Below are 12,577 nucleotides of genomic sequence, written 5' to 3'. Positions count from 1 at the left end.
TTATAACGTAATTAAAGTTAAAATTATGTTATAATAATCTAAAAGTATTTTATTTAAGAAAGACAAATTCCCGGGTTACGAATAACCTGACAATATTTGAAAATGTCCTAATACCACCACAGTAAGCGGAAAATTTTGCTTGTGTCGTGATGATGGACTTAGCCAGCCGAGGAATTGAATGCATGGCGTCTGGGTGGGACCTAAACGCGATGCCAACTCAGCCACTGACCGGTCGAATAAATAAATAATAAAACTCCATACATCAAAAGACAAAATAATAATACTATTTGTGTTGAGTCAGTGTTGGTAAGTATTCTTTTAAGTTTAAGGTGTATTGTTATGTTTTTTTTAGACTGGTACCACTTTGTTCCAATCCTCAAAAAAACGGTCATTTTTGCATTTCGCGTTTAGTTGCAAATTTCATGTTTCTTCAGATGACATTAGCGATGTCAATGACCCGGTCTGTTTAAATTGCTTCCAAATTTGGCCAATTTGATTATGCGTTCCTTATTTGCTTTGGTAAATCGGTATTTCCATTAAAAATATTTCTTTGATAGTGCTGCCAATGGGTATTACTGCTTTTTTTACATTTTCACTGCGCGACCTATCGATATTTGCCAAATCAAACAGATTTTTAACAAAGTCCGCGATCTCCGTCTTACGAGTATTACCATCGTAATACGTCCCTAATCCTGGGGGTCGGACGGTTTAATAATCTGCCAGCCACTAATACTGCGGTATTTATATAACTATATTTTTCTACTAACCTGTTCTTATCCCTCCGTATTATCTATTATGAGTAATACGGATAAGTTTAAGGTGTGTTATGTAAAAACTAATAACGGTTAAAAAATTACAGTGTGTTTTTGCTTGTTTTGTGGTAGTCCGGTTATTGTATAATTTTACTGACTTGTCTTTTAAATACATCTATTTCAATTTCACTTTTGTTTTCGGTAATGAATGAATTCAAATCTTGGATGCTGAAATTAACCCACTTCCCGATATCCGATCGAGCTGAAACGCGTCAGATAGACTCGTAGTGATATGACAAATCTGCCAACTTTTAGTGACAATCACGTACATACACGCGGAAATATACGCATTTCTATGAAATCAGATGACATTACAGCAGTTAATATACGAAATATCAGTCTTACCCGATCCGCATTTGGCGAGGGTGGTAGAGTTGTCGACTCCAGTACCTGGGTAGGAAGGTTCAATACTCAAAACAAAAAAGTATTAAAAGATTTAAAAATAGATATATTTTTTTAACGATAGTTTTCTTTGTTTTTGATATTCCCCAGGAAAGATAGAATCTTTATAGTAGATAAACAATGATAGACGTTAACACGTTCTTGTGGAGTTGCTGATTTTTTTTTTTTTTTTATTTAAAAAAAATATTGATTTTGTGTTCGAGTGGGTTAACAATCGTACTCTCTTTCCACCGGCTATTTATTATTTCTGATAATTTCACCGTACCTTTTCCGAAAACTGAATAATTAACCAAAAAACAGATCTTTTTCCCAATGTGGGCTATATCCAGCGAAGCTCGGAGCCGACATTAATTGTATAAATTACCATCGCGGTGTTAACTTCATTATTTGCAATTAAAATTACCTGTTCTGATGCATAAGTACTGCCTACCTGCTGGACATGTAGTGTTTTTCGTTTTTACAAGTTTTTTTTTACTAATTACTACTTCCTATGTATGTCGAAGAATCTCGACTTGCTTTTAAAAATAAACTCATTTTCTGTTGTTAATTTATTTATTTTCTAACGAGAAACTCTTCAATATTGCGTCAATGATAACATTTACCATAATTCAAATATTTCTTTTCAATTTATTTATCAACATCTTTTCTTATAATATTATTATCCTTTATTCGGTTGGTGGACTAGTTTGGCTAGTTTTTTTCTGACTTTTCGCGGGAGTCTGCGATGAGTCGTTCATGAATGAGCCGCACATTTGAGCTAGCTCTATTTGATGAGCCATATTCGTACAATTCCTGGTAAACCGTACCACGGCTCAATTGAACGTTTACTCTTTTTTTATCAGGATATATTTCAGAAAAAAAGCACCCTTAAAATTATACACATTAATTGTGATTTCATACTCTGTGCGGCGTCTGACAGTCCGACATCTGTACTTGGACATAAGTACAGGGTTTTCCAATAAAAGGTGTTATTTTGATATTCAATCGTAAAACATCGATGGTTTTGTTGCTTGTGTGGCACGTAGCGCCGTCTAGTTGAAAGTAAACGTTGTCCAGATCAATACCATCCAATTCCGACCATAAAAAATCATTAATCATCTCTCGATAGCGCAATCCATTCACCGTAACTGTTGCTCCAGCCTCATTTTCGAAAAAGTAAGGTCCAATGACGCCGGACCATAAACTGCACCAAACAGTCACACGTTGAGGATAGAGAGGCTTTTCAACAATAACTCTTGGGTTTTCCGAGCCCCAGATGCGACAATTTTGCTTGTTGACGAAGCCACCGAGGTGGAAATGGGCCTCATCACTCAAGATGATTTGCATTTGATTCACTCAAGTGAATTTTAATAATTTCAATGCGTTGTTGAAGCGTGTATCGTTTCATTTTTATTAATGGCGTAGTTTCTACTTGTCAAATGTAAAAAAATGACAGCTTCAAAAGTAACATCTAAAAATCCCGAAATAGCGGGCTATTCAAAATAACACCTCTTATTGGAAAACCCTGTATTATGTACCTACACATAGTAACTACCTAGCATCTTTTCTCGTAGTACGAGATGGCGTACCGGTACCGAGAGTCGTACGATCATTCATACGCTTACGGGGGAGCTTTACCGGGGAAGTCTTATCGGGCGAGAACACTATTCTCATTGCTCATACGCTCTGAGTTCAAGGTTCCTGTTTAAGTGAGCCGTCGTTCAATTGAGTCGACTCTTTGGACCGTACGAAAATATTGATTTGGTATCCATCGTAGTGGACTACTGAAGTAGCTACTGGAGCATTGTTTCTTCGTGTAACCTGGCAACTCAGCACAGTTGCAACTCTACACTCTTGAAAAGCGATATAAAGTCAATAGTAATACTCTTCAAGAGTATGTTGAACAGGCACTGTCCTGAGTTGCCATGGAACCCTTTCTTAGATATTCTTAATCGCAATTCGTAGAAAAACTTGAATTGTGCAAGCTTGCCGCAAAATTTATGTGTGGAGATAAACCGCTAGGAACCTACCAACGCTTGTAATCTCTAATTTAAAACAAACAATAATGTTTATTCTGATCTCTCGCTGGAAGATCTTAGATTCAAATTAGTTAAAAGCCTCTTTGCTAAAGGTTGCTTAGCTTTGTTATAGCATTGTTTTGTAAATTTTAACATATTAATCTACATTATTATTAGTTGTACCTACTATTTTTTCTGTCGAAAATATCAAAAAATTATGAAATTTTAAAATCTTTTCGTAATTTTTAATAAACTTTATTTGTTTTTGATTACATTGTTAACTCGGCAGTCAGTCGCTTGTGGTGATCGGCGAGATCGCTCCATGAATTTCGTATTAATTTAATGTACTCGTACCTGTGTATGAAGTTGAACACGGACTTTGTATGTAATTTAAAAATATTTAAATTTCTTCAAAAGAAATTTCTTTCTTATTTAATGATAAGTAAGTACATTTTTCCGATTCTTTGACTAGCACGAAAATTTTTATCTGTAAGAATGCTGATTTTTAACCTTAATTAAGACGGAAACGTCAATCAAAATCCGCTAGGTATTATTACACTATTTAAAGATTGGTCTACATATAATAAGAGGGAAACAAACCGATAACAAAATATCGGTAGATGGTCTTTTATTTACAGAAGGATTAATATTTCTGTAGCGCTGCAGTATATCGGTAGGCGGAAGAGTTGGCGGTAGGCGTTTTAACAAGGCCGACTAGGCTACAGGCCGAATGCGATCGCCAAATTACGAAGCTGTCGCTAAGTAAACTTCATTGTCTAAAATAGTCTAATCATTCTGTTTATTTAATATGCTTGCGGTAAAATAACACGTAAATCAGCAGTAACATCGAGTATCAACAACGATCGCCGCCATTTGCAATCTTTCGTTGCTCGATGGCACTGACTTGATCACGTAATGCTTCAGAATCCGTCGCAAGGCCCGTACAGTAATACAGTTCTGACGTGTGTTCGAAATGCGTTTAACAGTATTTTATTGTTATTTCGCGATAAACCCGAATCGTGTTTTGCCGATTTCGATAGACAGGCCAAGGCAGCTTTTTGATTTATTAGTGTTCTTCACCTCGCTCTTTTTGTATGTTTATGTGTGGTTTTTTGTCTTTTTGTTTTCCATAAAAAAGGAATTTACAGTGCATTAACCCTTTCGAGCGATCGTCATAATCCGGATATCCATTAACCATTTCGAGCGATGGTCATAATCCGGATATCCAAATGATCAAATAAATAATTATCAATCAATATAATATTTACAAAAGTCGTTTGTTATGATTAGTATGTACCTACATTAATTTTTGATTATCAAAATAATCGATACGGTACAACTGACAAATCATGTGTAGTTCTTGAAAAAAGGTTGACGATTTTCGATGACAATTTTATCTAGAAAAATTTGGCGTTATCAGTATTATCAGAAACATTCGATTACGCACTTAAATGCTTTGTGTTTTTGTATGCCAGGGTTCCCTTAAAGGATGATTTCTATTTATCTGTATTTACTGACTTAGTCATCATTACTCTAGGTTTATAATTTTCTTATTATTTTTTTACAACTAGGTAGCTGAAGGCATACAACTTATCAGTAGTAACCAACCCTACTATGTATTTTTAGTTTTTGTCGTCAAGTCACTTTAAATGAAATGAATGTTAGATTCTTTTTATTTATTTGGAAATATTTTCGGTTGACATATGTTTTTAGAATAGATTCGCTGTTTTTGAACGTATCTCGACATGATATACTATTTTTGAGAGGAGATGACAGATCTTTTATATTTCAATATTACAAACGAACATATTATGCAATATAACACGGGCATTAGCCTAGTATGGTAGTTGAAAAATGTAATATTTAAAAATCTAAAAAAAGAAAGAAAAAAAAGAAGATATTAAAATTTTAGTTTTTAAAAATAGAGGAATTCTTTTACGATTTTTTATTCTTGTTAACTGTAAAAACTACCACTTTGTACGAAACTAAAAAATGTATTAACCCTTTCGTAACCGCACTTTTATTTCCACATATAGACCATATTTTAAGCTTGATAACACCTTGAACAATATTTAACTTACTAATTTAATTTTTTTTTTGTAATTTGATTTTTATCATTTTTAGGTCTCAAAGGGTTTTTTTTAGTAAGGAAGAAAAAAACTATCACAAACAATTGTTTTATATAAAAAAATATATTAATTTAATGTCTAAAATGCGTAAAAAAAAACATAAAAATATGAATGTATCCCAGTCAAAGCAAACAACCAAAACGTGATCTGTCATTATATTTGCAGTATTTGTTGCTTGAATAAAGGTTGCAACCTAACATAAAAAATAAACGCCATGAGGAATAACCTTCACAAGCATTACGCAAAATACGGAGCAAATTTTTTTTTTCACAAAATCAAGAATTATTAATTATTGTAACTCTGATATTGAAAAGGTTAATTACATAAAGCCGTAATAAACGTTATTGTCACTTCCCCTTTTTTCGTTTCTTATAAAAATAATTAGTAAAAAAATCACAAACTTTGACAAATGTTTCCCAAACATGCAAGCAATAGTGGTCGATGATTTTTAGGAGTGTATTCCAATTATTTGGAAGGGTCTATGGTGAAATTTTAAATGGAAATACAAAGCATCGCGTTGCCTCTTTTTAATACTGCAAATCATATATCTCACAACAATACAAAAGAAGATGTAACGACTTTTACGAGTCTGTCTAAGTTTTAAAGGGCCCAAAAATACTCTACTTCTAAAAGTTGCAAAAAAAATATATATATATATATATATATCCGAGGGGTTTGATCTATGCATTGTTGACAACGGATCTCTCAGCAGTAGGAGCATATTGATTGTTGTTCTGTTTTATCGTTCCAGGTGGAAAGCGTGCAGTGGACGTTCGACATGAAGGACCAGGGCGACCTGATGCACCTGGCCGAGTTCCTGGCCATGAAGCAGCTGGAGATGGTCATCAACCTGCCCATGCGCAACGGCGGCGCCCGACGCGTCTCCTCCTTCACCACCCACGGCTACCGCACGCGCCGTCTCGCCGTTGACTACTCTGTCCCCCTCATCACTGACGTCAAGTGCGCCAAGCTTCTCGTCGAGGTAAGTACTTACTTGTAAGAATACTAGATCTATTCCAAGAAAACCAACGAAGCACGGGAAGTATCCTCCGCTGGAGAGATTATCATATTCATCTGCTTTCTTTTGTCTGACAGGCCATCAGGAGGATTGGATGCATGCCCCCGATGAAAACTCACACGGATTGTATGACATCTCGCAACATCGTCAAACTCCCCGGATTCATCGATGTGCACGTCCATGTGAGGGAACCCGGCGCCATTCACAAGGAGGACTTCTGCACCGCAACGGCTGCGGCTCTTGCCGGAGGAATAACACTCATTTGCGCTATGCCCAACACAACCCCTTCAGTCATCGATGAGGAATCTCTTAAATATGTGCAGGAACTTGCCAACGTCGGGGCTCGGTGCGACTATGCTCTGTTCGCCGGAGCGTCATCCACCAACTTCAGTACTGTCTGCGATCTCGCTCCTAAAACGGTTGCTTTGAAGATGTACCTTAACCAAACATTCACCACTCTCAGGCTGAACGACATGACTATCTGGCAGAAACATTTATCTAGTTGGCCCAAGAAGTCCCCAATTTGCGTCCACGCAGAGAACGAAACCTTGGCTGCCATCCTGCTTTTGGCTTCCCTCTCAGATCGATCTGTCCACGTGTGCCACATTGCTAGAAAACAGGAAATACAAATAATTAAAGCGGCCAAAGAACGAGGTATTAAAGTGACTTGCGAAGTTTGTCCCCATCACCTGTTTCTAAGCACTGCTGACTTAGACAAGATCGGCGCTGGCAGAGGAGAGGTACGTCCTATGCTGGGCTCACCGGAAGACCAGGCAGAGCTATGGAGCAATATGGACATTATAGATGTGTTTGCCACGGATCACGCCCCGCACACTGTAGAAGAAAAGTCAGGGGCCGACCCGCCTCCAGGATTCCCAGGATTAGAAACCATCTTACCACTCCTTCTAAATGCCGTGCACGAGGGTCGATTGACGATGGAAGACTTGATCAACAAATTCCACAGGAATCCTAGAAAAATCTTTAATCTTCCTGAACAGCCTAATACTTACATCGAAGTAGATACTGATGACGAATGGGTTATCCCGGGAGAAATGAGTTTTACCAAGTCCAAGTGGACTCCCTTTGCCGGCATGCGTGTCAGGGGAGCTGTGCACCGGGTCGTATTAAGAGGGGAAGTGGCCTACGTAGAAGGACAGATCTTGGTGCCCCCAGGGTTTGGACAAAATGTTAAAGATTGGCCTGCCAGCAAGAAGCCCGCCCACATACCTTTTGTAGATAAGCAGGAAATCAGCCGCCCTAACTCCGCCCAAGATGGCCACATACTCTTACCAGATATTAAACACTTTGACATAAGCAAAACAAGCGAGCAAGACTTAGAAAATGATTTGTTTCCCCGGCTATATCACGAGGCCAACCCTAAACTGGGCGTACATTTCGCGTCCGAGAGCGGTTTGCGCAGTTTGTCTCCCATTCCGTTCATTCCCGGGCCCCGGCAGAGATGCGACAGCAGCTCTAACTATCAAGTTACCAAGGACACGAGAACTAAACATCCTGGAGCTGAAATCATCGGGAAGAACATCCTCTCAGTCGACATGTTCAGTAAAGAGAACTTGAATGATATCTTCAATGTGGCGCAGATAATGAGAAATGCAGTGACAAAAGGCCGCACCTTCGACTATCTGTTGAAGGGGAAGGTGATGGCTTCCATATTCTATGAAGTGAGCACCAGGACGAGCTGTAGCTTTGCCGCGGCGATGCAGAGGCTTGGTGGAACCGTCATCCACACCGACGCCACGAGCTCCTCAGCCAAGAAGGGAGAGACCCTGGAAGACAGTGTGACCGTAATGGCAAGCTACGCAGATGTTGTAGTACTGAGACACCCTGAACCAGGAGCAGTGGCTGTAAGTACCTCTCACGATATTTATACATATTAGTGAAACCTTTAGAATGTATTACAGACCTTTTCATGAAGTATAATTCCATAATATTAGAAAGGAAGTACTGACTCTGTGAGTATTATTTTGTCCATCATCCCACCCACCAGGGTGTCATGTTGGCTTATGCCTTGGTCTTAACACACAAACAACAAATGGCGCCTGGCGCGGGTAAAATTTTGACATCCCTTGTCAAAACCAGTAGACGCCTAGGAAGGCGATAATATTTGGATGATTTTTTAGTTTGTGTAGCGCCTTTTTTCATGAAAAATAATCTCAAGGGTGTTGTGTTAGCACTGTGAGATATTTTCAGCGCTTTGACAATTTGGCGCCAGGAACAGACTGCTCCAATTGCGCCCGCATAGGGCCGGCCCTGAACACACAAATAATACATGAGGGATATTTATAAAATCATTACATTTAATTTTATTATCTCTTGATGAAATTAATCTTAATCCTTTAAATTAGTGATGCGATATTAACTGTCTCTATGGCCATATCACACATAAATAAGACATATCGCAAATAAATACATGTATTCAATTTAATTATCTTCATCTTGTGATGTCAAGGAGAAATTTAATCAGACAGATATTATTACTTTCAAAATTAAATAGCAACATAGGATTTTTTGGCAAAACAAGGAGCATCCAACCCTATTGCTTCCATCATAAATCCCAATCTCCTTTCTGACATTGTTTCCATCGTCAAAGATACACAGTATCGACTCTCCCATCAAAACCGTGGTTTCAACAACTCCCCCATTCTTCAAAAAAATTATTTCCTCACTTATTAGAATGAAAATTGGACATTGTTACGTTCCTTCTCACCTTTTTAAATTTCACTTACTAGACTCCCCAGGTTGTACTTTCTGTGGGCTAGAAGTGTGAACTTCAGATCACTTATTTTTTGGTAGTCATCTCTAAACCAATATTTTCTCTTCTATCAAGCCTTACTAAAACTAGCTGACGTGTAACCGTCGTTGCTGGGGATTATCCTTAGGAGATACACATAGATGTTTTTAAGATATACAATTTCGTGGTACATTATTTTGATGTATCTCATAAGGTTTAGCCAGCGTTAGCAATGTAAGCGCCCGAAAATATTTTTTTTTCAACTTGATTACAAAACATAGACTTTTCTCTACTTTCTATAAATATAATATGCATGTATTATATATACAACCCTTCCGGAAGAAATTCTCTAAATTATAGTGAAAACCCTATCAAAATCCGTTGCATAGTGTACAAACAGACAGATAGAGATTGCCTCCCAAACGTAGGTTGTAAAGAACTAAATCATTTACACTTCATTTGAAATAATTATTGATTCACATATTTTTATTATTATTGACTATGACTTAGTTTAATGTTGGCTTTCTAGACTGCAAGGCTGGGTGTAATAAAATATGTATCACTAAAAAAAGATAAGCTTTAAGTCCATGGATAAGAAATACCTGTATGTCTAATCTAGTAAATATGTGCTTTTAAACCATGAATGATTAAATGATTATGATCATTGGCCCTGTATATCAGTCAGTCCATATCCTCACTGTGTGCGACATTCCCTGCTCTAATTTAACCGAGCTAAATTGGCCGCTCAAACCTTAGTAAGCCGCAGAATAGTTCCCTTTTTAGACACCGACGCGTTAGCAGTAACAAATGTCAAATATGACGTTTACGTGAGTAATTGCTTACTTCAATCTCACTGAAATTTACGAAAATTGTCTAATTTTATCAGTAAGGACTATTATATTCATCGAGCGATGAGGGATGTTGATGTTATTAATTGATAATCTATCTAAAACAGACAAATATTCTGGTAAGGTATTATAAGAGGGTTTTTACAATGTCAGGACAATATTTTCACTGGTTTGTTCGTCATAATTTCAAGAATAGTGCATTGAATTTTCAAAAGAATGCTGATTGAGGTTGGGAACTTTATAAAAAATCAACTCAATAGACAAAATCTCTCGATATCCCGATGACAGTAGAGAGCATAGATATACCACTCACGTAGACAATAATTTGGTTTAAAAAAAAAGAAGCACATTCCTCTATTAAAATCAATGACAATATGTGTAATATTGCTGATATCTAGGCTTACAACCAAGCCGAGCTTAAAATCAGCTGAGATCCCAGGCCATGTTATTGTATTCCATTTTTGCTTTGAAAATTACATAAGTAGGTACTACTTCAGTGACTCAAACACCATTTCCAGCTTTCTGATTGATCCATTTGAAAACTGTCACTTTGTTTTGAAACATTGTTTTCCTTGCCAGGTTTGTTTTCTATCTGATTTTATAAAGTAGGTACCTACGTTTTATTGATGAATTTGATGAAAACTTGTTGACTCGCTGTCAAAGTTATGGTTGATCTGCTCTCCCTGATATTTAAATCATTTAAAAATAATGATGCATATTTGACTCTTCTGCCTTTGCTTCTAATCATTTCAATTTATTGTGGTAGTTAAAAGGATGTACAATATGTTATAGTTAACAGAAAGTTAGGTTATAACAGAGCTCCCAGTGGCAGAAGCCTCTATTCTGTTCTGTATTCAAGGAGAGAGTGGTGAAAATGATATACAATATTGTTTACGCAATTGTATTTTCAGAAATCGGCAATACAATGTCGCAAGCCGATCATCAACGCCGGCGACGGGATCGGTGAGCACCCGACGCAAGCGCTCCTCGACATCTTTACCATCCGAGAGGAGATTGGCACGGTGAACGGGCTGACCATCACCATGGTGGGCGACCTGAAGAATGGGCGCACCGTGCACTCCCTGGCGCGACTGCTCACGCTCTACGACGTGCAGCTTCGCTACGTGAGCCCGCCCAACTTGGGCATGCCCAAACACATTGTGGACTTTGTCTCCTCCAAGGGTGTGTCACAGAAGATCTACAATAGCCTCAATGATGTTTTGGGCGATACACATGTTCTGTATATGACCAGGATACAGAGGGAACGATTTGACACTCAGGAAGAATATGAAAAGGTAGATATAATACAAAACTAGGAACATTGAAACTGCCTTAAATCAGAAAAGATATTTGTTTGTATCAAAAACTAACCGTGAAGCACTACATTGTAAAATTCATTTCGGACACTCTAAATACATTAACATTTTCGATAAGAAAACTATAAAACTTCGATACGAAAAATAGTATTGGCATCTCAAGCTAATTCAGGTTAAAATTACTGAGAATTTATAAGCTACAATTTTATTGCTTTCCATATTGCAACAGTAACGTTATCATAAGTCTAGGTACAGGATGCAGCACAACAGACAGTGCAGTTTTGAAGGGCTATTAAAAAAAACTGCCCGACTTACAGAAAGTGAGTTTATTTTATTTTATTCGGTACGTCATGTCGTTTGCCGTTCGTGTTGTTTTGCTGCACCCTGTAGAAGCCTAATTTTTCAAGTCAATGAGGATTTACAAACATGTTATTGTTGTTCCAGGCATGTGGTCTGTACGTGGTGACCCCGCAGCTGATGACGAAGGCCAAGAGGAGGATGGTGGTGATGCACCCGCTGCCCCGAGTGGACGAGATCAGCAAGGAGTTTGACTCGGATCCTCGCGCTGCCTACTTTCGCCAGGCCGAGTACGGCATGTACGTCCGGATGGCCCTCCTGGCAATGGTACTGGGAGCCCACAGCTTCTGAACTGATGCATTTTAATGGAATATAATTATAATTGCTTCCTTTTATCTAAATTTATATTTTATAATAATTTTTACAAAATTTTTATTTCGTTTAATTGTATTTTTATGTAATACATTCCATTGACAATGATAATAATTTCTTTCTCTTTACATTATTTCCTCCCACCTGTGCAGCTAATCATTTGTAGATAATATAATATTATCAATGATAACAAAAAAAGTTGGCCCTGAGAGGCAGGAAGGATGGGGTTGGGGTATTTTACATCATAAAATTCAAATGGGATTGTAATAAACAATTTCAGGAAAAGTGTAAGAGAGATAGAGTGTGTACTGAATGAGTTAGAAGCATAAGGTACTAAGTCAGTGGTGACATTTGTTTCCATTCAAATCTGCACCGAAGGTATTATTATTTGTGTGTATTTTAATAATAATATTTGGATGCCGTTGTTTTGCAAAATTACCTCAAGGGCGCTGTACAAATATACAATACATTTCTACACTGACCTATCTTATTACTAACAATATGTGCAGATAATATACAGTACAGTACCATACTTACCTGGTAGGCCACTTGATATTAACACTTTCATTGTTAATTAGCAAAATTTAGATATGGTTCGATACGGCATGCAAAGGACATGATTGTAAAATTGGACATA

The 12,577-nt window shown here is 37.5% G+C and overlaps 1 protein-coding gene across 1 annotated transcript in view; it reads left to right on the top strand.

Annotated features, from left to right (window-relative positions):
• The window catches only part of r (carbamoyl-phosphate synthetase 2, aspartate transcarbamylase, and dihydroorotase rudimentary), a 106,810-nt gene extending 94,756 nt beyond the window's left edge, over positions 1–12,054 (top strand). Inside the window, exons 8-11 of the mRNA XM_089634730.1 lie at positions 6,092–6,322; positions 6,436–8,220; positions 10,867–11,250; positions 11,716–12,054. Coding sequence (XP_089490856.1) covers positions 6,092–6,322; positions 6,436–8,220; positions 10,867–11,250; positions 11,716–11,919 — 2,604 coding nt within the window. The 3' untranslated portion in view covers positions 11,920–12,054. The remainder of the gene's footprint in view (positions 1–6,091; positions 6,323–6,435; positions 8,221–10,866; positions 11,251–11,715) is intronic.
• Positions 12,055–12,577: the final 523 nt, after the last annotated feature.

The sequence above is a fragment of the Hesperophylax consimilis genome, chromosome 8 (assembly GCF_061612785.1).
Source record: "Hesperophylax consimilis isolate HC1 chromosome 8, BYU_Hcon_1.0, whole genome shotgun sequence".
NCBI lineage: Eukaryota > Metazoa > Arthropoda > Insecta > Trichoptera > Limnephilidae > Hesperophylax > Hesperophylax consimilis.
This window is presented reverse-complemented; position numbering and strand designations above follow the sequence as displayed.